The 27,342-nt window shown below is 37.2% G+C and overlaps 1 protein-coding gene across 1 annotated transcript in view; it reads left to right on the forward strand.

Annotated features, from left to right (window-relative positions):
- Nucleotides 1–27,342, forward strand: part of COL19A1 (collagen type XIX alpha 1 chain) — a 294,498-nt gene that overhangs the window by 41,117 nt on the left and 226,039 nt on the right. The window contains exons 5-8 of the mRNA XM_054722351.1: nt 1,782–2,057; nt 6,033–6,113; nt 9,248–9,373; nt 10,686–10,748. Of these exons, the coding sequence (XP_054578326.1) occupies nt 1,782–2,057; nt 6,033–6,113; nt 9,248–9,373; nt 10,686–10,748 (546 nt within the window). The remainder of the gene's footprint in view (nt 1–1,781; nt 2,058–6,032; nt 6,114–9,247; nt 9,374–10,685; nt 10,749–27,342) is intronic.

A 27,342-nucleotide genomic window follows, 5' to 3' on the forward strand; every position in this document is an offset into this window, starting at 1 on the left:
TGTGATTATTTTTGATATTATGTATTATTTTAAAATCTGTTCATTGTTTCATCTGAAAATCCTTAGTGAACTAAGAGGGGAGATATTAATTTTGATGCCCTCAGTAAAAAAATTTTAAACACATGCTATATGCTAGTTAGCGACAAAGATAAGAGATTTAAAAAGTGTAATTCCTGCCCTAACCGGTTTGGCTCAAGGGTCTCAGGTTCGATTCCAGTCAAGGGCATGTATCTTGGTTGCAGGCACATCTCCAGTAGGGGGTGTGCAGGAGGCAGCTGATTGATGTTTCTCTCTCATCAATATTTCTAACTCTCTCTCCCTCTCCCTTCCTCTCTGTAAAAAATCAATAAAATATATTTTAAAAAGAAGTATAATTCCTGCCCTCAGGAGCACATGGTCTAAGGGGATGTCATCTAGGAAAACAGCATACTAGAGCATAATACAATGTGACAAGTGCAGTGATGGAGGTAAGCTCAGAGTTAGGTGAAGACTATAGAAACACAGGGAAGGACAGCTGGCCAAAATGGGGGATGGGGAGAATAAGAATCTAGGAATACTTGTCAAAGAGATGGCTTGTGGGTGCTCCAGTGAGGGGAGATGAACATTACTATTACTTGTTGGCACCATACATTTGTGATTGTTTCTATACACATTCATTGGGATGATCTTTTAATATGTTAATACAGTTATAGTTTTATGATGAAAAGATGAACCAAACTGAAAGAGTCTGTCCTCTATGAAAATGCATTTTCTCTGCACCATGCAAATCATCTAAGGTTAGAGAAGTTGATCTCAGCTTCCAATCCAAGAGAAGTTGTTATCGGTAGAAATGGGGTTCTTGGGAATACTGCTGGAATAAGCATTCCGGAGGCCCCTATGGGAGGATGAGATATGGTAGAAAGCTTTATTTCCATAGAATTACATCCCTTCCATAAAGCTAAAATCAGAGCCAGTGTCCAAAGTTTCCTTTCCATGTTTGAGCCAGGTCTAGTTCAGCATCAGGCTAGTTACAGTCCATTAGTCCATTTGTGTGGGGTCCCCATGGCCCTGGGCCATGTGGGCGAATGCAGGAGAGTGCCACAAACCCAGAGTCACACAAGTCCCAAGAGTGCCAAGAGTGGCAAGAAGAACCAAGGGAGTGAATTCTTTTTTGTTCAGGGGATTAAATATCCCAAATTTCTTGCCCTTGCAGTGGCCATGCCCATTCTGGCCAATGACGGTTGTTCTCAGGTATGACAGTAAGCATCTTCCCTGTGTCACCCCAAATTTATGTGTCTATCTCCCCTTTGTTGGTCCTCTGGGGAGTGTGAAGTTGCAGCTTTCTGGTGAAGCTGTCTAAATGACATGCCTATGATATCTGGCCTTCTCTTTGCTCCTTTCCTGTTATTAATAACTAGGTTAATTACAATGCTATCAAAGTGTTCATATTCTTATTCTTATAAAATTAGTAGCATTTAATTCTTGAATTACTCAAACAGAAACACACACACACACACACACACACACACACACACACACACACACACACACACATGCTCCTAGGTGTTCTGTTTAGAAAGGAGCATATTACATTCACCAGAATACTCCAGAGTTAAACCATTATTTAGCTGGATATTTTGCTGTTCTTTTATGTTAACCAATCTGGAGGACACAGGTGTTATCTGAGACATTTTACTAAGTACCTCAGTTATACTAACATGAATGCTGAATTTTTATTTGTGTGCTTTAATAATTTCAAACACTGATTTTAAAATATTTAAAGGTAATTTGCATTTTTGCAGGTTTCTGTAGTAGTCGATGGTGGAAAGAAGGTGGTGGAATTTATGTTCCGTGCTGCTGAGGGAGAAGTGTTGAACTACATGTTTAAAAATCGAGAACTCCGTTCTTTGTTTGATCGTCAGTGGCATAAACTTGGCATTGGTATACAATCCCGAGGAGTTTCACTGTATATGGATTGTAATTTAATTGCTAGCCGGCATACCGATGAAAAGGATGCTGTGGACATTCAAGGAAGGACTGTTATCACCGCACGAGCTTCAGATGGCAAGCCTGTGGACGTGAGTTGTGATGTTGATTGTAAAAGAGAAGTAGTCAAATTTCTAAATCAAGACAAAGTATCTTATTTAAAACTTATTTCCTTAATTACTATGTAAGACATGGCCTTCTTAACACTGTTGAAATTAATTTGCCATCAGATATGAGGTTAGCTATGTACTGTATTTTCACATATAGTATCTTCTGTGTATTTTCAACCATTTTTCTTTCACACATTTTTTTCAGTCTGTGAATTTAAAAGAATTAGGGCATGCCTTAAAATATAAGGTTGCTAAAATTAAATTTTAGTAAAAGAGAAAATATAGTACAAAAAGCAAGCTTGGTGTCTAGGCTTATATGTTTTGAATAGAAAGGACTGGAAAAAGATGAACTTTAAAAGGTTCCAGATTATCTGGTGTTTTCATTCAAGTACAATAGACTATTTATTCATCCTCAGAATAGCAACTGCTTTGTATTGCAGACTATTTTTCATGAGCTTATAATGATTTTCCAGGGTTCTAGTAGACTAAAACATAGCCACTAATTATATCAGTAGGTCACTTGGATGAGAACAGTTAGATACCAAAACTCTCTCAGATGAAAAGTTCCTTTAAAAATTACTTTTGGTATTCAGATGATAAAGATTTATAATTGACTTCCTTAGAGAAGTAGGTCTATAATCTTTACAAAGCGAGATATATCTGACTTTGATGAATTTACATTTTCTTATGAGTAGAATCATGGAAAATCATAGAACCATATAAAAATAATCGGAATGCAGGTCACCAATAGGAATTGATATTGCTGTTAACCCAAAGCACTGAACAGTTCAATTTTATTTCAAAAGCATAATTCTTTGCAGATATATATTTGGCCAGCTAATTTTATACACACACACATTTTTTAATGAAATATTATTTTTAAACTTCTTCTTAGAGATAGTGAAAAACTCAATGAGAATGCCATAACTGGGATTCAACGATGATCAGCAAAATAGGCAGAGCAGAAGCCCATCCAGGGACAAGATATCACAGCATCATGGATAGTGCGCTAGCTTGGGGATCAGACAGTTGTGGTCGTAAATCCTATCTCATATACTTAACTCTATGATCTGCTAATTTATCTTGTTAGCTGTTAATTTATCAGAGTTTCAGTATCCTCAATTATAAGAGTGTCAATAGATATAATTACTTGTTATTGTGAGTATGTATTGTAGTGCCTAGAACACGATTGGCTCTCTGCAAATTCATTATTCAGGGCCAGACATGGCATTCAACCCTAGAATAAGAAAGTAAGTAGAAGAAAAATACTTTCCATTCCTGCCCTCAAAGTTCTTGAAGGCTAATGGAAGGATTAAAGTTAATGTTAGAAATAATAACAGTATTACCTGAAATAACAACAGTACTAGCCAGAGGTTTCAGAAAGGTCTCTCCAAAGAGAGGAATTGGAGACCAGCTGCTGGAACAACAGAGATGTGACTCCCAGCAGTACATGGAATGCAGGTAGATTGGAAGTCAACTTCAAGGAATTCTAGCAACAGAAGTAGGGAATGGCAATAGTTCCTGCTGCATGTACCAGAGTTAGGGACTGGAATCTGGTCCGTATAGGACTAGTGAGAGCAAAGTAGACTGTGGTTCCAGAGAGTACACTGAGAGAAAATCATAGTCTCCAGGGAGAAACAGCAATGAGAGAGGAACAAGTTATTGCAAGAGTGGGGGCTGGGCTCAGAGCTCACCCTCTGAAAGTTGAGTGTCTGTCCTGTTATTAACTTCTCACCCAAGGAAAAAATTCAACCAGAATCTGAGGCTGAATAATATCAGGTGTATCCTTATAAAAACACATAATGTGAAAAGTATAGTGTTATAGTAGTTATAATAGTTCAATATGGAATCAGTTCATTTAAGGATAAAATGAAAGGCATATCACAATGATGCAGCTTTTAATACTAAACAGATAAACTGTTAAAACTTTAAGTGGATTAATTTTTTATTATCTTCTTACAAGTTATGTGATTCATAAGATCTGTTGTAATTGAAAATGTTTTATTTATTCAGAATGTATATTATTGAAAAAATTCTAATGATTGGGTTTTATTTTACATATGCTACCTGTGTGCTTTTATGAGAAAGAGATACTTGACAACACTGATAGAAAGGATTTTTTTAACCTAACAAATCCTGTGTGATAAGGGTCAGTAAAAGACTTAGCCTGAACATTCTCATTCTAAAGCACTGTGTCAATGAAGGACTCCCAAGTAACTCATGAATAACAAAAGCATGATTAAACTTGGCTTGATTGTAGTTTCAGTGTCATGGGTAGTTGATTAGGTTTAATAAAAACTGATCATCTACCTTCAGTTAAGTAAAATAATTCATATGAAAGACTTAACACAGTGGTTGTACACAATAGAATTTCAATATTTATTGACTATTTTGATAAAAATGATGATAAATAAGGTTTAGTTAAGAAAATTAATTGTTGTCCCACTTCTTCATTCGACATAATGGATCGAATGTTACTGCCTGGTATTTCATTAGACTATGTAAGACAGTGTATTTAAACTTTATAAATAAAATTTAACTTTAATAACCCTGGGGAAAGTTGTAGAAAAGAAATTCATTTCATCTCATAATTTTGCATTGGCTGCAAATCTTAGGCAGCTCATGAATTCACAAGATGTCTGGAGTTCTTAATGCTTCCTATGAGCTGAATTGATTTTATCTCAGTGTAGACCAGTGGTCGGCAAACTCTTTAGTCAACAGAGCCAAATATCAACAGTACAACAATTGAAATTTCTTTTGAGAGCCAAATTTTTTAAACTTAAACTTCTTCTAACGCCACTTCTTCAAAATAGACTCGCCCAGGCCATGGTATTTTGTGGAAGAGCCACATTTAAGGGGCCAAAGAGCCGCATGTGGCTCTGGAGCCGCAGTTTGCCGACCACGGGTGTAGACAGTCAGTTACAGTGTCCCCGCCCTCCCTTTTTGTGCTGGGGTAGGATTTAGAACTTCAGATGTCTGCTTTCTATTTTCATAGGATTAATTATTACAATATTAGAGTTGGGTCTTTCTGTAGAAAGTACTTACTGACCTCAAAGTAAAGCATAATCTAGCTCTGTTATTTTGGGAGACAGAGAGAGACAGAGAAAGAGGCAGGGAGGAAGAGTGGAGGCACAAGATTGTTCCTGACCTATTTTATATGTCTAATCATCATATGATTAATTATTAATTATATTATTAATCTTTCAACCACAAAGTAATTTAAAATAGCCTATTTAAGCATCTCTCATATTGAAATTTTATTAACAGTCTGTACTATTTGCTTGCTCTTATGTGGTTGTTTGATCTTGCATTTAAAGGCATGATTGTATTTTCCTGAAGCTACTTTAATTTCATGTCCAAATGCCAAAAAACATGAATCTGCTGAGAAAATAGAAGGGATCAATTATTTTTGTAAAGACTGTGCATCCTGTTCAAGACTGTGCCAATTTAATATAAAGTCCATAGGTATTAGACAGAATCCATGAAAAATAGAGATGAAAACAAAATACTTTTTTTCTTGTGGGAAGTGACCATCTTTTTCCGTTACCCAGATAGGTCTGGAACTATAGATAAAGCTTTTTCCAACATCTGCTCAGACCTTTGATTTTATTGTTTTTCCGAATATTTATTTTGATATAGTCTTCATTTTGTGGGCATATACTTTATTGTAGTAAATAGCAATGCCTCTCTTTAATTAAATACTTCTTTTATATTGTTTAAACAACTAGCTGAGGTTTGCCATTGCTTTCATTCTTTGATTTGCATCATATATAGACTCATCTTGATAACTGAATCTTTCTCAAATGATAATAATTATAAAAATATTTAAAAATATCTACTGGTAATTTATTTGTATTAGCTTCTTTATTTCTTATCATTTATATTACCATAGTTCTTAATGCCTAAATGTGATTTTCTAAAAAATTAATGATATATCTTTTACTAATTTTTTAATAGATTGAACTTCACCAACTTAAAATCTACTGTGACTCAAATCTCATAGCTAAAGAAACTTGTTGCGACATATCAGATACTAAGGTAAGTTAATTTTCTTGGCCTGTGAAGATGGTAGAATGCCAGTTGTCTAGTCTATAGAGCTCAAAAGTAGGGCAGCACCTAATAGCTTCTGTTGAAGCCAGGTGAGTAATTTGTCCCAAGAAAGAAACCCATCTTAGAACTCTCCCAGAGTTCTGTTAGATATTTTAATCCCAGTGTTTCATTCTGAACTTTGGGAACTACATATCCTCACTTTGGGCTCAACATAAGTAAAAGACTATGTTATAACAGTAGCATCATCATTCTCCAGTTACAGGGGTGAAAATGTTTTTCTTTGTATCTCAGTTTTCCCAGAAGTTCTACACTTACCAAAAAAATTATGTGAAAATTTTTATCAACAGTTTAATGCAGAAAAACTATTTTTAACTTCTATCACTCATTATGGGTAGGGTAGTAGAATAATAATGTGACCAGCTGATTCAAAGCATAGATAAGTCTTTCAAACGTTTATGTTTTGCTTATGTAACTTGGTTTTATAAAGCATATTTCCAACCCAGTTTATGGCTCTTTTTTTTTCTTCCAGTTTATGGCTCTTATTCCTAGTAAAATGAAAGCCAGCCAAATGTCTTTCTATAAATATCTAAAAAGATAATTTAGAATGCCAGTCTACAGCCTTGAAATACCTAGACTTCCTGGAGTCACACATTTAAATCTTGAAGATGATTTAAAGTTTTTTTAAAATAATCATCCTTTTGTGATGTAAGAGCTCTTAATATAATAATTTTCTGTTATTAAAAAGTAACATAATAATGTTTTGATATATCCAAATAATATATATATGTATTTAAATATATATTTTTTATTTCAGAGAGGAAGGGAAAGGGAATGATAGAAACATAATTGATGAGAGAGAATCATTGATCAGTTGCTTCCTCTGGACTCCCCACTAGGGATCTGGCATAGGCATGTACTCTGACCAGGGATGGAACCGTGACCTTCTGGTTCATTGGTCGACATTCAACCACTGAGCCACACCGGCTGGGCCCAAAAATATTCTTGACCAACAGTTACTACTCTGTGTTTTCACATAATGGACATTTTCAACTCAAATTATGAGAAAACTCTTTAAGCAAGTATAGGTGTGGATTTGATAGAGTGGTTTGATTATTAAAAGTAGTGACATGACTTCACAAATTATGAAAAATAACTTTAATCATGTTTTAAAATTACTACTTAGGAGTTAGTTTTAAAGAGTATAAAATAAGATAGAAATTCATCTCTAACTATGGAAAAAAATAACAAAAGACCACTTATTTTTCTGCTGATAATTATTTAGAGGGACATCAGCATTCTGTTAATGATTAACAAAATAGAACAATCTACATTTTACAAATGGGAATGCATTGTTTGGAAGATAAATAATTATATAAAAGCCATTTAAGTGCATCTGCTATAATTCTGACATCAACTGTTATTTTGTGTGTGTTTTTAATGTGTTGAATTTAGAAAATTTTAATGTACTTGCTTAAAAATATCATTTTGTTCTGGAATTTCAAATCAGACATGCTTTTTATTAATATTTTATATCATATTTCAAAGGTGAAATTTATTCAAGATAATCTATAGACATACTTCTTTGCTTTTATTGATTCAATTTTCTGTTTCTGAAGCAGTCCAGTTTCATAAGTTCAGACATAAAAGAAGAACAAATAACAGAAGAAGGAAATCAGGAACATTTGCTGAAAATAAATGAGAAATGTGATTCAAATTTTGAGGGCCAATTAATTAAATATGAGTCAAATCGAAACCAGAGGAGTGTGGACAGTTTTATAGTGAAGGCTGAGACATACTTTTAAAGTCATTTAAAGTCCCCAATTTAATAGTGAATCAGAGCAAAATTGTGATCTCCAACTGGGTCTTGGTTACCTGACTAGGAACCTATTCGACAGAAACTGGCTAGGAAATTGTGTCAGATCATAGTGCTATGTGGACTGTTTTGGTGATAATCATGTTTCATTCTAATGTGATTTTTATACTTATGGACTTGGAAACTTATTAAGATAACTAAATAGCTAATCATTAACTCTGGAAAGAGACAAGTGGGGAAGATAGGAAATGAGTCCCAGTATTTCTGGGTGCTATTTTTTTATATTTTGTATTGTTATCACAAGCATTAGAGTACTACCCAATTTTCAAAATAATTTGTTTTTGTTTCAAAAGTTATGCATGTTTATTATAAAAAACTTGGCAAATATAGCCAAATTCAAAGTCAAAAGTAATATCAATCATGATCGTACCACAATAAAGAACCATTGACAATCTTTTAGTTTTGTATCCTGACAGTATTTTCCATGCATATCTAATTTATAGTATGCAGTCATGTGTGAACTCCTTCCCCTAAATTGCAAATTCAGAGTTACAAACTGTGGTGAGGAAGGAGCCTGGTAAATGATGTTGAGAGAAAAGGATGTATTTATCCTCTTTAGTCTCTCCATCTGGATTGATATATTTTTTTTTTTTTGAGAGAGAGAGAGAAAAAAAATTCATTGCTTCATAACCAAATTTGTGTTTAATGTTGTCCCACATGTACTGAACCCACTGAATAAGTATAAAATTCACCACATGTCTGTTATAGTGGAGACTTTTTAATAACTTTAAAGGGCAATGGACTGGAAGAAGATATACTTTATTTAAATATATAGCATCTTACAGTGTAAAAAATAATTTCTTTTCTATTTTTAGAACAGAAATTGACAATCATCTTGTTGAAGTAAACTATGTCTTAAAAGTTCAAATTACATTATTTTCTAAAAATTTTCCCCAAAACATATTTACAGATGTTATTTGTGTAAATTATTTTATTGTGACAAAGCAATTACTGTAAATGTTTGTTATTGCTATACTTGTCATAGTCACCTGTAATAGCTTTAAAATGTCTCACCAAAACCAACATTTTGATGCATTTCTAGTGTGTTGTCAGTGTAATAAAACACACAGGGGACCTAGTGAAAGAGCAAAGTCTTTATACACTTTCACATGCTAGAGTCAACTTTTGGTTAATTAGAAGGTAGTTCTAACAGGTAACCTCAGTCATTCCTAGTTGGTGGGAGCCAGTGTTTAGAATGTCGGAATGTTTGAAATTCGCCCGTTTCCTAAAGCCTCTTTTTGGATTGTAGTGCTCAGAGCAGGATGGCATTGGAAGTACTGCATCATTATCACTACCCGCTCATGCCAGCAAAGTGTCTGCATATCTGCCAGCAAAGCAGGAACTTAAAAACCAGTGCCAATGCATTCCAAACAAGGTATGCTCATATTAATCTATGCCCACTGAGAAGCCACTCCACACAGTGAGCCAGCCCCTTGAATGTGGCCCTGGTGCACGGAATGTGTTTTGTCCTTCAGTGCTGGTTGACTCAAATGCCTAAGCCACTGAACCATGGGGGTTGATTAAGAGAAGGGGGTTGGGCCAGGCCGAGCATGGCTCAGTGGCTGAGCATCCACCTATGAACAAGGAGGTCATGGTTCAATTCCCGGTCAGGGCACATGCCCGGGTTGCAGGCTCGATCCCCAGTGTGGGGTGTGCAGGAGACAGCCGAACGATGATTCTCTCTCATCATTGGTGTTTCTACCTCTCTCTCCCTTCTCTGAAATCAATAAAAATATTTTTTTTAAAAAAAAGAGAGAGAGAGAAGGGGGTTGGGGATTTCCTGGGTTTTTATCTGGATAGTCCTGAGCCCATCAGACCTTCTTTCCGGGTGTGAATTAGAATGAATAGGAAGGTGAAGGGAGGAACAACCTGTACAACACACAAGTATTGAGTACTTTCCATGTGCCAGGAATAGGCTTCAATTCTGGGGATTCTCAGTTGAAGGAAACGCAGTGCCTGCTCTTCAACACAAATACAAAGACACTACATAGTATGCCTTTGTTGTGTGGAGACTACTAATCCAGTATCCCTGACATAGCTAGCTCCCTCTGTCATAACTTGTATGGGAAATACTCAGAGAATTTGTCTCGCTTGCACCAGTATGGTTGGGAAGTCTAGGCTCATGGACCTACATTCACTTCTTTTTGTGGATGTAAATGGCAGTCACGAGGCCTGTGCTAAAAAGTGGGCTAAGTACGGTTTTCCTCTCCACCCATACCTGAGGAAAGGAAAGAGGGAAGGGAAACCTGCTGCCGTGCCTAGAGAGGCTGTCCGTCCCCTAGCACTGTGACTTAATGCAGGCCCTGAGACTTAACACATCCTGTTCCTGCTTCACCCCTGGCTGGAGGAGTGGGGATCGGGATTAGGTGTAAGTTTAGAGGAATCTTATACTTCCTGTAAGGACTAATGCTGTATTGAAAGCTCCACAGAAAGACAATACAAGGTGCAAGGGCCCCACAGAGGAGCAGCACGTGTCCCAGACCATGGAAGGTTGTATGGAGGAGCTGATGAGGGAGAGCCGTGAGCCTCATGAGCAAGGGAAGAAGGACACTCCAGTGGAGGGCCCAGCATCAGCTCAGAGGGAGCAAGGATGTATCTTACTATTGTTGGCATAATATGTATAAACCACTTAACTTTAGCTCAGTGTGACAGGTTGTTTGATAACACAGAAATTCATTTTTGCTCAGGGAGAAGCAGGATTACCCGGAGTACCAGGCTCACCAGGTCAGAAAGGGGATAAAGGAGAACCGGTAAGACACCACCCAGTACTGTTGGGGTGAAAGTGGATTTGTTCTAAAGTGACTTAAAAGTATAATTTTCTCATTTTTCTGTGTCCCATTTGTATTTGGATTCAAACCCAAATCGTTGTACCTATAAACAGTAAACAAAATTGTGACACAAGAAAGTTTAGTTTTTAGTTGTGCCCTAGCCTTCTTTAACATTCTTTTTCAAATACTTGAATTCTTGCTTCTCTAGTCTGCTGATGGGTCCCTGCTGAACTTTCTTAACTTAATAAATGTATTCCCTTCAACCATTCTCTCACCTCTCCCACTACCCCCCCCCCCAACATCTGGCAACTGCCGATCACTTCTCTGTATCTATGGCTTTTGGTGTGTTTTTTTTTTTTTTTTTAGATCCCACATGCAAGAGAGCTCATACAGTATTTGTCTTTTTTTGTATGACTCATTACATACACACACAAACTATAGTTTCATTCTCCATTTATCCATCAATGGACACTTAGGTTGTTTTTCTATCTTGGCTATGGTAAATAATGCTGTAATTAACATGGGGGGGTGCACATACGTTTTTGAGGTAGTGTTTTTGTTTTCTTTGATAGATACCCAGAAATGGAATTGCTGCCTAAAAAAGTAGTTCTTTTTTTAAATTTTATGAGGAACTTCCGTACTGTTTTCCATAGTTGCTACACCAATTTACATTTCTTCACACCCTCACCAACACTTGTTATTGCCTGTCTTTTTTATAATAGTCAGTCTAACAGGTGTGAGTTAATATATCATTGTGGTTGTAATTTGCATTTCTCTGATTATTAATGATGTCGAAAATTCTCTTTATGTACCTGTTGGTCATCTGTAGGTCTTCTTTGTCCATTCAGATCTTCTGCCCATTTTTTAATTGATTGTTTGTTTTTTGCTATTAAATTGCATGCATCCTTTAAAGGTTTTAGATATTAGCCCCTTATCAGATATATAATTTACAAATATTTTCTTCCATTCAGTAGGTTGCCCTTTCATTTTGTTGATGGTTTCCACTGCTATGCAGAAACTTTTTAGTTTAATGAAGTCACACTTGTTTATTTTTGCTTTTGCTTTTGTTAACACATTAAGAAAACCATCTTCAAGACCTGTGTCAAGCAGCTTATTGACTATGTTTTCTTCTATGAATTTTATGGTTGTAGGTTCAAATCTTTAATCCATTTGAGTTAATTTTTGTATATGGTATAAGATAGTCAAGTTTTGTGTGCAGCTGGGTGTTCAGTTTTCCCAGTACTATTTATTAGAAAAACTGTCTTTTCCACTTTGGATATGTTTGGCTCTTTTATTGTACATTAGTTGAATATATATGAGTAGGTTTATAACTGGGCTTTCTATTCTCTTCCTTTGATCAATGGGTTTTTATGCCAATACCATTCTGTTTTAATTACTATAGCTTTATGGTATAGTTATGGTATAGTTTGAAATCAGGAATTGTGATACCTCCAGCTTGGCTCTTCTTTGAAGATTGCTTTGATTATTCAGGGTTTTCTGTAGACCATACAAATTTTAGAATTATTTGTTTTATTTCTTTAAGAAATGCATTGGGATTTTGATAGGGATTGCATTGAACCTGTAGATTACTTTGGTTAGCATGGACATTTTAACAATATTGGTTATTCCAGTCCATGAGCATGGAATGTCTTTCTAGTTATTGTATCTTCTTCAATTTATTTCACTAATGTCTTTTAGTTTTCAATATGTAGATCTTTCACTTCTTTGGTGAAACTTATTCCTAGGTATTTTTTTCTTTTTGTGCAGTTGTAAATGGGATTGTTTTCTTTATTTCTCTTTCTGGTAGTTTATTATTAGTGTATAGAAAAACAATAGATTTTTGTGTATTGATTTTGTATCCTGCAACTTTCCTAAATTTGTTTATTAATTTCAACAGTTTTTTTTTTTTAATGAGGTCTATAGGGCTTTCTGTATATAATATCTTCTTATCTGCAAATAGTGACATCTTTACTTCTTTCTTTCAATTTGGATGCCTTTTATTTCTTTTTCTTGCCTAATTGCTCTTGTTAAGACTTTCAATGCTATGTTGAAAGTGGTGAGAGTGAACATTCTTGTCTGATTCTTGCTCTTAGAGGAAAGGCTTTCAGCTTTTTACTATTGAGTTTGATGTTAGCTGTGGGCTTGTCATATGTGGCTTTTATTATGTTGAGGTATTTTCCATCTATACCTACTTTGTTGAGAGGTGTTGTGTGTGTTTTTTTAAATCATAAATGAATGTTGAATTTTGTCAAATGCTTTTTTGGAATCTATTGAGATGATCAGGTGGTTTTTATGCTTTTTTGTGTTCATGTGAAATATCACATTGACTGATTTGTAGATGTTGAACCATTGTTGCATCTGTGCAATAAATCCCACTCGTTCATGGTCTATGATCCTTTTAATGTATTGTTGAATTTGGTTTTGCTAATATTTTTTTGAAGATTTTTGCATCTTTGTTCATCAGGGATATTGGCCTATAATTTTCTTTTCTTGTGGTCTTCTTGTCTGGTTTTGGTGTCAGAGTAATGTTGGCCTCATAAAGTGAATTTGGAAGACTTTTCTCCTTTTCTGTTTTTTTTTTTTTGGCAGAGTTTGAGAAGGATTGGTATTAATTCTTCTTTGAATGTTTTGTAAATTTCACCAGTGAAGCCCTCTGGTCCTATGCTTTTGTTTGTTGGGAGATTGTCAATTACTGATTTAATCACCTCGTTACTAATCAGTCTGTTCAGATTTTCTATCCTATCTAATAATAGAGTAATATGAAAATTAACCATCACTCCGCAACAAAAATGGCGGCGCCCATAGACACAAGATGGCGGTGCCCAGTCCTCTCAGGCCCCCCGGAGACACCCCAGTCCCAGGGAGGGCAGCTGATGAGAGCCTGGGAGGTGGCCACGCCCCCGTCATGATCTGCTACTAACCTCAGCCCGAGCATCCCTGGCTCAATCTGCTCCCAGCCGCAGCCCTGGCCGTCCACCTGGGAGGCTCCTGTACACCCCCCAACTCCCCTTCCGCAATCCGCTTCCAGCCCCAGCCCGGCCCGTGGGCCTGGAAGGCAGCTGGACCCCACCTCCACGAGATCCACTTCCAGCCCCGGCCCAGGCTGTGGGCCTGCGAGGCGGCCACGCCCTCTGGCATGATCCGCTCCCAGCAGTGACCCAGGTCATTGGCCTGTCGGCTGGGAGGTGCCTGCACCCCTCTCAGCGCGTTCCACTCCCAGCTGTGGTCAGGGCTGTAGGCCTGTCAGCTGGGAGGCGCCCATGCCCCTCTCAGCGTGTTCCGCTTCCAGCTGTGGCCAGGGCTGTGGGCGCCTCTCCCATGCGATCCGCTCCCAGCCGTGACCGGGGCCTTAGGCCTGTTGGCTGGGAGGCGCATTCAGCTTTCAGCCTTGGCCAGGACTATGGGCCAGGGAGGCAGCCACGCCCCTCTCCGCATGCTCCACTTTCAGCCGCCGCCAGGGCCGAGGCCTGTCACCTGGAAGGTGCCTGCGCCCCTCTCGGGCGGGTTCAGCTTTCAGCCAGGGCCATGGCTGTGGGCCTGGGAGGCAGCCGCACCTCCCAGGCATGATCCGCTCTCAGCTGTGGCCCTGGCCGTAGACCTGTCAGCTGGGAGGCGCCCGTGCCCCTCTCCGAGAGTTTTGCTTCTAGCCTTGGTCAGGACTGTGGGCCTGGGAGGCAGCCACGCCCCTCTCCGCATGCTCCACTTTCAGCTGCCACCAGGGCCGAGGCCTATCGCCTGGGAGGTGCCTGCGCCCCTCTCAGCGCAATCCGCTCCCAGCCGTGACCCAGGCCTTAGGCCTGTTGGCTGGGAGATGCCTGTGCCCCTCTCAGCGTATTCAGCTTCCAGATGTGGCCAGGGCTGTGGGCGCACCTCTCCCATGTGATCCACTCCCAGCCATGACCCTGGCCATAGGCCTGTTGGCTTGAGGTGCCTGTGCCCCTCTAGGCACATTCCACTTTCAGCCGCCTCCAGCTTCTTCCCAACCTGCAAAACTCCAGCTTGATTCCCCTATAAAGGGAAGAGAATAGGACAGGATGTTCCCAGGAAATGGTGACAACTGGTTGCATGTGTGGACTGTGCTGGAGCTGTGTCCATGGCACTGTGGGAACACTGAGGAAGGAGCAAGCAGATCTGGCTGCAAGGATGGGGAGAGGGCCACAGAGACTTGGCCAACCCTCAAAGGGCCCAGTAGAACTTTCATAGGTAGAGAGGATTGAGATTATTAAGAGGAGAAAGGCATCTTGGAAGGAGTATTTCTAGCAGAAGGGAAAAAATGGGCCAAAAGTTTGTGGGAAAATGGATAAGTACAGTGTTAGTAGACTTCTATGTGAAAAAGCCTTCCATCTTGACACCTACATTACTTAACAGACTTGGCTCCAATTGACTTTGCCCTTTCAAAATAATTTTTGGAGGGAAAGATGGACAGTTGATTACATGTCTATTGTTTATAAAAGAAAAGGAAACTTAGAAAATATGAAAAAGTGTGAAATCACCTATAAACCTTCTACTTATTCAAATATAAGCCCAATAACCACATGATATCACCTTTCCAAGGTCTCATGAAATTCCTGTTTAAGGAGTTTATTTTATGACACTTTTAGTTTGGGTTTACATTTTTACTGGTTTGTCAAGACCACAGCAGGTATACTGTCCAATATGTTAAAGAAAAAACCCTACCTAATAAAGAGGGAATATGCAGGGGAGGGCATTTGGGGATGATCGGGCCGGCAGGGGAACAGTTAGGTGTTAATCAGGCTGGCAGGGGAGTGGTTAGGGACAATCAGGCAGTCAGGCAAGCATTTGGGAGCCAGCAGTCCCAAATTATGAAAGGGATGTCCAACTGCCTGTTTAGGCCCGATCCCACAGGGGTCCCCCAAGGGGTCCCAGATTGGAGAGGGTGCAGGTTGGGATGAGGGACACACCTCCCCTCCCCCCCCCAGTGCACGAATTTCATGCACCGGGCCTCTAGTTTTATTATAATCCAGTCTTGGTAGGTTGTATATTTATAGGCCTGTAGCTGAAATACAAGGGAGGCCTAGATGTTATCTCTAATAGCTTAATGCTTAAGGGAGTGGTCATGCACAGGCTTGCATAGGAGGCTATGAGACTATTCTCTGGCCCCCTTGTTCCTCCTCTAAGGGGGTCTACCAAATGACTGGTGACATGCCAGGGGAGGAGAGGTCAGCGAAGAGTCCAAACTGCATGACCAGCGATATGTAAGGTCAAGGTGCCTAAACCTCATGACCAGCATGACCATCAGTATGCTAGGGGAGGAAAGGTCACTCTGGAGGCAAGATCCTAGCTCATTTTGCCCATTGCTAGGTACTGGGGGCTTTCCACTCTGGTGACCTTCTGTACTTGGCCTATTGTTCCTTCTATGTGCATGCCATCTAACTGCCTAGTATATCACATTCACTCATCAATAACTATTTATTGTTCCAATTATTATAATCAAAAGTGTGCTAAGTTCTGGAGCTATAGCAGTATTAAGAAAGCACAGAACTTAATCTCACTGAGTTTATACTCTAGGGATGATTCATTCAAGAAGCCTTCCCTCCTCTGTAGGAATGAAAAAAAAAAAAAACTAGGAAGGAAGGAACCATTAAAAATTATATTTATTAGCAAATTTATTGCATGCCAGATCTATAAAATATACCAAAATGTATCTCAGAATTACAGTGCATTACATGGCTTTCCATTTGTGATATATCTTTAAAATATTAACATTCATTTTTACTTCCAGGCTATACAAAACTTGTAATGTCAAGAAAGGCAAGGCAAAATAGCTTGGATAAAATAAATTGATAATAATCTACAAAACAAATAATCAGTATACTTCCTTTATTTTTTAATACAAACACTAGCATTTGATTAAACCAGTATAGCCCTTTCTGTGTAAATGTGACTTCAGATGACCATGGCCATTCATGTGTTCAGCTTTCCTGGCATTTGTAATAAACTTGGATATATTGTTTCATTTGACGAAAAGTCCATTCCTGTTTTTATTATACTGTGTGATTCTGCACTTTAATGTGCAGTAAATAAAGATGGCATTTCTCTGTGTTTATGTCTGGTATATAATTTTAGATATTAGAGCAGGTGCACAAAATAATGCCTAAATAGCTTGAAATCAAAAAGTCATTTTTCTCTAAGGCATATTGAATAGTTAATTTTGTGACATGACCAGAAGTACAGTGTTACTAAGGGGACCAAATGCTGTTCTCAAGGTTTTCTTTGTCTAGAAGGCCAAGAAAGGAAATTTAGGGGAGCTGGAACAGTATAGCAATAGGAGTCTCACATTGGAGCCCAAACCATTTGGGATTGAAGCCTATGTACCTCTTACTTTCTTTGAAAATGATCCTTAATAACACCTTGTCAATTGTTTATTTTATACAATAAAATATATAAAAAGCTTGTAGTATCAGAAACTGGCACATAATGGATATTCAACAAATATGTTTTCTCTGCTTTCCTATCTACAGTGTAATTGTTCACATGTTGAAGGACAGGTGGAGATGATCCCTTTAGATTGAATGTAGTTTGTTATGTGACTTGACATAACAAGTTATGTATTACTTATTATAAATTTTGAGAAACTTTACTGTGATCTGGGGCAGTTTTATAAGAGCAAATTTTACTTTTATTTATGCCCATGTACTATGAGTTTGACAGCTATTTTGCATAATCATGTAAGTCCTGTCCCAGCTGAGTCAGAACCCACCCATGGCTTTCTGTCTCCATCAATTAAACACTAAAGCTCTAACCATGGGCTACAAGGCTTCACATAATTTGTAGTACTCATCCTACCCCACCCCTCACATCCTGTATCATCTCCTACCCTCTCCTCTTGTTCACTCCTGCTCTCAGGTCTTTGCACCAGTTTACATACACCTGGAATGTTCTGCTAGATATCCATTTGATGCTCTTCACATCATGCAGGCTCTTGCTCAGGAATCAGTTTAAAATCCTAATCTGACATTTCTATATAAAAATCAGTTTAAAATCCTATTCTGACATCTATATGTGAAAATCACCCTTCTTTCCACCTCTATCTTCTTTCTTAGCACTTTTATTGCCACCTGACATGTTATCATTATGCATCTATTTATTCCCCCCACTAGCATATGATTTCTGTGAGCACCATACATAGAACAGCACATAATAAGAGCTAAAAATACGCTGAATGAATGAATGAGCACTATAGTCTAAATCAACTCAGCTATTTCTAGAATCTATAAATTCAATGCTCCAATTGCTTAGGGATCCTGCCAGGCAGCACAAAGAGTCAATTTGCAAAGAAAGAGCTAGATAAATCATAAAGGATTGTTACATTATTCAATATTGTTCCACTACACCTTTTTCCTTTAAAAATACAAAAATTATTTTCACATAGTGACCTAACTAATTTTAGGTTGATACTGCCAATTGGTTAATGAAAAATCAGAAATATATGGGGGAAAGCCACATGTTTTGGCATGATTTAATATTTATCTTTATTTGCCTATATTCTCATCCCTGCTGTGATGCTTCAATAATCAGATTTACTGCTTTTTAAATGTTTGATAAAGATGATGACCCTCTTTCATGGAGTAAGATGGTTTGAAATTCAAACACTGCTTATGTTTGAACACCTAGATATGATCAGTATTCTATGTCAAGGCACCTAATCAAACCATTCTAACTATGTCCTCTGTTCAAGACTAAACTCTGAGTGACATAATTTCAAATAATGAATTCTTTTCAGACTAAATTATTATAATTTTCTGAATCTTCTCATTCCCCTTTCTTAGCAAGTATAGTTGGCAACCTAATTACTTAGCAACCACTTTCCTTTCTCAGTTCTTTAAGACCCTTGTTAATACCCTCACCCACTTCAGAGAAAACTCTGAAATTCTCTCAGAGTTTTATAAAATAGCAGCTCAATTTCAATGTTCCCAAACCTAAGGGCGGGTGTGATCTGAGCTCTATTTTGGGAATAATTTTCTAGTTCATTTCTGTATTATCTTTCACATTTCCAGTTAATTACCCAAAGTGTAGGCTTTATGAAATGATTGCTTTGCTAATATACTTTTAGAGAAAATCAAAATAATTTAAAATTTATTAAGTTTATTTACTTGACTCTATAGTAAAAAACTTTCTACTACTCCACCCTGTAATTTCACTACCTGGAAGTTTCCATTCTGAATAGCCTAATTTGTTAACCCAGAGATTGCTAGTGATCCTTGTATTTCTGTTCCAATCTGACACTGCTCATATGCCTGTTCTGTGCCATACCACACCAATAAAAATAGTTGAATGAAAATATGTTCAGAATTTTTAAAAGAATATCTTACCTTAATAATAACTTTACAGAAGTAGAATTTAATGTTATGCTTTTCAAGTTTTTGTCCAATAAAGAATAGTTCTCTATCCTTTCGAATCCAATATTGAATATATTGGATTAGTAGACAGGTTCTTTTTGTATCAATTTTACCCAATCTGATATAATCTCATCTAATGTATAGGAACTTGAAGTTGACAGTTACTTGTGTGCCTTAAATCTGAAATTAACATACAGTATTATTATTATAATGGCATTTTATACTCATAAAATTCTCATATACTTCTTAATCTCTACCAAGCATTAGTTGTAGTTAAGACAGACTCATTCAAAAAGTCTGTCTTAACTAGAACTAATGCTTGGTTGTAGTGTTTTCCACTGTTTCAAGGAAAATTTAATAGACTGAATTTGTGATAGAGCCATCGAGGCAGACATAGGCAGCTCACAGATTTTTTCCAGTTTAGGTGGGAGAGCAGGGAAGCTGAGAATTGGATTGACCCAGCTTTGGGGTTTTTCCTGAAGGATGCAATGGAAGGTCAGGAACACTAAATGAAACAAACATGAGTACCTTAGAGCCTGAAATTTCACGACTTACTTGAATGGTAAGCATCAGGTATTAGTTGAGGGAACGGCAATAGAATCATTTCTTACCTTTGATAAATAGAAAAGAAATGACAAAACTAAATTGCGTATGTCTGTGTGGAGAATGCTTATTTTTAGTTTCGATTACCACTTTGATATTTATTCATTATTAATAGTTTGAATATTAATTATAAACTATATAGTTTAATAACTTGTGGACAATATGAGGAAGGAACTTAGGGCACAGACTTTGGGACAAGCAAAAGCAACTCATCTAAGAAGTTGTAGATTCTCTTCAACAAGATTAGCAGTTAATACACCTTTGAAAAAACCTCCTAATGAGCATTTCTATATTTTAGGGTGCAGTTGGTATAAAAGGTGAATTTGGTGCTCCTGGAATTCCTGGGGAAAAGGTATGTTGATTTGCTACTTGATTAAACTTTGTGGCTGTTTTGTGTGGTTGTATCGGATGGGAAGGGGACGTTTATAGAACCAGTCTGGAAGTCAGGGCTCCACACACTGTGTCCCTGCAGCGGGGCTGCCACAAACTGCTGTATGATTTTCTAATTGTTTTACTAGAACCCAACCACATTCATTTGTTTGCATATTACAAAAAGTCTGCTTTTGTGCTACACAGCAACATTAGGTGATTGTGGCAGAGATCGTATGGCCCACAATGTCTAAAATATTTACTGTCAGGCCCTTTGCAGAAAAGTTGTGGAGCCCTGCTCTAGAGCATTGGCCATTATCTGGAGAGCACCACGCCTTCTTGTGTCTCATTATCTAGAAGGCCATGGCCCTGGTGCTTATTCACCTAAAACTGTCACAGTAGTAGCTGAGGTTAAAGTGGTAGAAGGTTCAGAAACTACCATTCATATTTTGTAATAGTTTGATAAATATTGTTCTTTTTTGTTAAAATTTCTGGGGTGACATTGGTTCGTATAGGTTCATAATAAGATCATATAGGTTTCAAGTGCACATTTCTATGATACCTGATCTGTATATTGCATTATGTTCCCCTCACCCAAAGTCAAATCATCTTCCATCATCATATATTTATCCCCATTTACCCTTTACTACCCTCCACCTCCCTTCCCTCTGGTAACCGCCAAAGTGTTGTCTGTGTCTATGAGTTTCAGTTTTATATCCCACATCCAGATGTTTTTTGAGTCCTTCTTCAATGTGTCTCTGATATCTGACTGCTTTTCTTTTAGAAATTACTCAGCCTGATATGCAAATATTTTACTCCTGTAGTAGTGTAACTGTTAGACTCCATGAAATCCAACAAATTGTGTTGAACAACAATGCATACCTTGATACAAGTTAATATTTATTTGTGCTTCTAGCCTCTTGCTTAAGCTTGTTAGTGACATTACTCTTCATCATTAATAAAAGTTCCTTCAAATACATGTTTAAGATGGACTAATTCCGTCATAATGCCTTTTCTCCTAGAGAATACTACTCTCAGTACTTCCCTTAATTCCTAAAGAGATTGCCCCAATCCAAATTTGTTTTGTACACTCATTCCACCAATCTCTTTCTAAAATATATCATAGAAATCTGATTTTTTTGAAAATCTGGCTTTTTTTCAAATCATTTGAATACATGTAGGAACTCTTTTTTTTTTTTTTTTTTTTACAAAGCCAAATACAGAATCACTGGAGTACTTAAACTATAAAATATATTATTGAACTTCTTTACTTCTTTTTGTAAAGTAAACTTTATACAAGTTTACACAATTATGGGAAAGCAGAATAAAATTCCCCTAGAATACTTTTGAACAAAACTTACTAAGATTAGTATAAAATACCATTAATTTCAGTGCTCCAAAATGACTTCTCCTGGATCCTATTTGGGAAAACCAGGTATAAACTGCTATTGATTGGCTGGGACAAGGCTTTCAACTCCTGAGAGGTAGTATCAGCAGACTGGATTCAGTATGAGAACTAGATTAAGTAATCAACAGGTTCAATCAGTAAAAGTTGATCAACTCAATCTCAATCAAAGGGCATCCAGGAGAGTAAGACGGTAACAGGCTAGAAAGTTAAGTATGTAAGTTAAGAAATTCTCTGTTAAAAAACATAGTTTCTGCCCTGGCTGTTGGTATTCAGTAGTTAGAGCATCAGCCCTGAACTGAAGGGTTGCAGGTCCCATCCCTGAAGGGTTGCAGGTCCCATCCCTGCCCTTGTTGGCGTGAATGCGGGAGGCAACAAATCAATATGTTTCTCTCACATCAGTGTTTCTCTCTCTCTCTCTCTCTCTCTCTCTCTCTCTCTCTCTCTCTCTCTCTCTCACACACACACACACACACTCCCTCCCTTACACTCTCTCTAAAAATCAGTGGAAATAATATCCTCGGGTGAGGATTAACAAAAAATAAAATAGTTTCTTAGGAAAGAGAATATTTGAGGCAGAGGGAAGGAACTGGAGCAAGACATGATGTTGCAGAGACAAACGCTACTCAGGATTCAAGATTTTGTTTCTTTTCCCAGAATTCTAAATTTGTAGGAAGAATTTTGTGTGATGATTCATCCTACACTCTACTTAACATAAAACTTCAGTGAAAATAAAGGAATATACCAGCTACTGATAAACTGGTTGAACCTAGTGATTATGGGAATAGAAGTGTCAGCCCTTGGGGCCCATTTGGTCAAAATGGTCATGGAGTGAATCTCACAAAATCAATGAGTTTCAGTGTCTGTGTGAAGACTCTGTCTCCAAGGAACTTAAATGTTAATGTGATAAGAAAAGCTGTATCTATGGTGTTCTAAAATCAACAGAAATTATCCTGGCAAACACTCTCTCATGTTTCCTCAAGCAGTTTTCTTCTTTTTTTCCAAAGCAGTTTTATTTGGGTCTGTTTTACTTGAGTTGTTCGTAAAGGGCCTCACAGACCCTTAGAGAATTCATGCAGCTTCCCATGGTGCCAAACATGGTATCAGGCTCCACTTGGCCCTGGGATCCTGGTTTCGTGCATCTTCATTGACCCTCCTCAGTGGCTAATACCCTCCCAGTGTCTGTAGAATCACTGAGTCTTTGACCATACCCTCTCCTAAGATACAATCCCTGGTGGTGCCATACCTGCTTCTAACTTGTCGCTTCACTTAGGTGTTAAAGGGACATAACACTCACAAGTGAAGAAATATCACTTCAGGAATATTTTTGTTTTTACTTCTATAATTCCCAGGTTATCATTTATTTAAAATAACTCTAATGAATATATACAAAATAAAAATAACAAGAAAGTTACTATATTATGTGAGGGCATGGTTAATATGTTATAAATATTTGACTCCAATAAAGATATATCAAATTTTTTAAAAGTTTTAAAAATTTTTAAATTTTATTTTATTTTTTAAATATATCTTTATTGTTGAAAGTATTAAAGATATTCCCTTTTTCTTTCCCCATTGATTCCCTGCTCCCCCCACCACCACCACCCTCCGCCCCAGGCCTTCACTGCACTGTTGTTTATATCCAAGGGTTATGCATATATGCATATAAGTTCTTCTTACCACTCCTCCCCTCTGAGATTTATCAGTCTGTTCCATGCTTCTATATCTCTGGATCTATTTTGTTGATCAGTTTATTTTGTTTATTAGATTCCACATTTGAGACAGATTATGTGATACTTGTCTTTCTCTGACATCTCTCATAGCAATATGTTTGATACATCTCCTAGGGCAAGGGAAACAAAAGAGAAAATTTAAAAAATGGGACTACATCAAAATAAAAAGCTTCTGCACAGCAAAAGAAGCCATCAACAAAATGAAAAGAGAGCCCACTGTATGAGAGAACATATTTGCCAATGATATATCTGATAAGGGGTTAATTTCCAGAATATATAAAGAACTCATATGACTTAACAAAGGAAGACAAACAATCCAATTTTAAAAATGGGCAAAGGACCTAAATAGACTATTCTCTAAAATTTCAAAAATTTTAAATTAAAGTTGTAAATATGAGCACTTACATTTGGCGTAAAATACTTTCATTGTTTTATGATGAAATTGATTTGATGGATTTTTCTAAGCAAGTTTCCAAGGAAAATTCATTAGTTCTTAAAGTATTATGTATCCTCAGAGCTGTATCTCCCACAGCTGGCTTAATGCATCTCCCAGAGTACTCATACAGCATCCCGAGCTTCACTTTGATTCTGCTTTTCAGCATTTGTGATTCTTGGTGTTCTTTTTCTAATAAATAAAAATGCTTAAGAGTTCTATTAAAATATAAAGTAAAAACCTTCCTTGGAGCAAGAACATATATACCTCCATGTATACATCCGGTGTAATACTTCATCAAACATATATACCTCCATGTATACATCCGGTGTAATACTCCATCAAACATATATACCTTCATGTATACCTCTGGTGTAATATTCTCAAAGTGAAGACCTTTATTTTTTTTTTAATTTATCCTCACCCGATGATATGTTTTTATTGATTTTTAGAGAGAGAGGAAGGAAGAGAGAGAAGCATCAATGCGAGAGAGAAACATCCATCGGTTGCCTCCTGTATGTCCCCTGACTGGGGATCAAAACCACAGCCTTTTGGTGTTTGGGATGATGCTCCAACCAACTGAGCAACCCAGCCAGGGCAAGTCCTTTGTTTTTGAAGGTTTAATATTTAAACTAACAAACTGATTTATAATAATGGAGTGAAACATATTCTGAGCAGTGCAGAATAGAATTTGTATATTAGCTGTACTTACTTCCAATGTAATGAAGTAATAAATTAAGTGATCTCTATATGAGTCCCATTATTCTAAAGTAAACCTACACTTTGAAGTGTATTAGGTGATAGCAATAATTTTTTTTAAAGTAAAGTTCCTGAACTAAATATTAGTTTACTGAGGCAGCATTTTTCTTCTGAGGCCTGGGAGAAAAATAGTTTACTAACCAACACTATACTTATTATGAAATCAATTTATGGAATAGGGAGTCATGGAGACTTTGAGGATGGTGAACTGTGGAATTTATGCTGTTTTATATTTATAATACCCATCACCTCATACAAACTTGCATTCTAACCTGGTATATACAACCTTCCTGCTAACACACCACTGAAAAATAAGTGTCCCCTTTACATTGATGCAGCACAGCTAGAAGTGTGCCTTAGAGATTAGGTAAACTGTTCTGGGTTCACATAAGGAAATCTATTCCCCATAGCAAGTGTCACTAGTGATTAGTCACTGGTGACTTCTGGTAAGCTTGGTTGGACAGAAGCCAATGTCAGTCAAAATCAGTAAATTGGATGGTCCAGTTTCCAAGAGAAGTGAACGACAGTCTATGAGATCACACACACACACACACATACACACACACACACACACACACACACATGCACGCAATTCACCTTCTCATGGTAAGCAGTGGCAAAATGAGATGAAGATTTGGACACTGGGATTGAATCCTGCCCAAAGTATGCTTGCATTCATTACCTGAATATTTCAAACGAAAATTTGCTTCATTCGCCATTTTGTTTATGTATGTCATGTATCAGATATGTTTTTTGAGAAGTGGGCATACTTTTTAAAAATAGGAATAGTTATTTCTCAGTAATTGTTATCCTAATGATGCGATGTTAAAAATTCAATATAGCCCTGACCCATTTGGCTCAGTGGATAGAGCATAGGCCTGGGGACTGATTCCAGACAAGGTCATGTACCAGGTTCGATTCCAGACAAGGTCATGTACCTTGGTTGCAGGCACATCCCCAGAAGTGGGTGTGCAGGAGGCAGCTGATTAATGTTTCTCTCTCATCGATGTTTCTAACTCTCTATCCATCTCCCTTCCTCTCTGTAAAAAATCAATAAAATACTTTTTAAAATTAAATATAGACCTAATTTATGCTAAAACCAATTTTCTATCTGCTGAATTACCTAGAGTTTGTCCTAAAATGTTTATTTTAATGGAAAAATAACTTTTACTAAGTTAAAATTTCTTCTCATGGAGGAGGTATGCAGTGAATAACAACCATCACCATTATGTCCTTCAAGTATTAAATACCCAGAATTAGACTGCCGGGTTTGACTCCCAGTTCAAAGCCTCACCCTGTGTAATTTAGGGCATGTCTCTTGGTTTCTTTTAACTTTTCTCTTTTATAAAACAGGAATTATATTGTACCTACTTCTAGTTTTGTCTTAAAGATTAAATGAAATTATTCATGAAAGTGTGTTCAGTGCCTGATATATACATATTTGGTAAACAATATATAATTTTAAAAGAAAACAGTTTGATGAGTCTAGTATTCTAAACTCTGGCTTACTATGAGACTAAGTTAAAACTCATTTAAGGAAATTTTTATTATTTTCTCAAAATATATTTAGTAGAAAAATGTTAAAATAAAAGTCACATATCTTACTTTGACCTCTTAATACATACTAGATGTTAGCAAACCAATACATATTTTACTTAGCTGAAATGTATATGAGTATAAACTTTCATAAAAATAATAGCCATCTCTTTACACAATAATTATTATGTGCTAAACACTGTTAAGAGACTTCTTTACATTATTTCATTCATTCCTCACAATAACTCTATAAGATTTATATCACCACTTTTTCACAGATTAAGAAACTGAGATATAGAAAAAATTAAAACTTCCCCAAAGTTTCATATCTAACCAATAGTGGAGGCAGGATTTGAATCTCTACCCATATGAATTCATAGTTCTTGCTCCTTTCCATTATTACTTGAGGACAGCTCCTCAAGTATCCAGATTTCCTTTGCATGGACAGCTCTGAATTAGGTCTTAAATTTGTTTGCCAGCAGCCTGCAGAGGGAACTGTACAAATTCCTACATTCTGCTCCAGGGAGGGCTGTGTCCTCTTAAAATCTGTGGATCCCTTGACCACTTTGTAAAGTACATGCTTTTCTAACCAATTTGCTGTACATCTGAAACTAATACTGAATAATATTGAGCCCTAGTTGGTGTGCCTCAGTGAATAGAGCGTCGGCCTGCAGACCAAAGGGTCCCAGGTTCGATTCTGGTCCAGGGCACGTCCAGTAGTTGCAGGCTCCTCCTTGGCCTAGGCCCTGGTTGGGACTCCTGCAGGAGGTAACCAATCGGTGTGTTTCTTTCATATCAATGTTTCTCTCTGCCTTTCCCTCTTTTACTCTCCCTAAAAAGTCAATGGAAAAATATCCTCAGGTGAGGATTAACAAAAAGAGAAGAATATTGAATATAAACTGTAATTTAAAAAGGGAAAAGAAAAAATGCATTGACTCCTTATATAGTCTACCTAACTATAGGGATTCTGACTTTCCCACCCGTAGAAAATTGTGTTCACCTATTAAAAATTATCATCATATGTTTTTCACCTAATAAAAAGATTTTGTCTAGATTTACCTTCCAAAATAAGTATTATTAAAACAATACAGTTTATTTTTTTTGGTTTCCAAATTCAAAATTATATTTGAAATATGCTTTTAAACTTCCCACACATACCTGACTCTCTGAAGATCCTTATTTGCCCTGCACGCCCCCCCCCCCCCCCCCACTCCAAGCAGGCCAGTCATGGCCACATTCTTCAGATTAATCTTACCTCAGCACCTAACTTAGAAAATTCTCTATGTTTCCCACCAAATTGGCCATTAATAAGTTGTATATTCATTTGATTAAAAACATAAGTGTTTAACTTAGTACCATGACTTTATTAAAACACACA

This window comes from Eptesicus fuscus, chromosome 10 (assembly GCF_027574615.1).
Source record: "Eptesicus fuscus isolate TK198812 chromosome 10, DD_ASM_mEF_20220401, whole genome shotgun sequence".
Taxonomy (NCBI): Eukaryota; Metazoa; Chordata; class Mammalia; order Chiroptera; family Vespertilionidae; genus Eptesicus; species Eptesicus fuscus.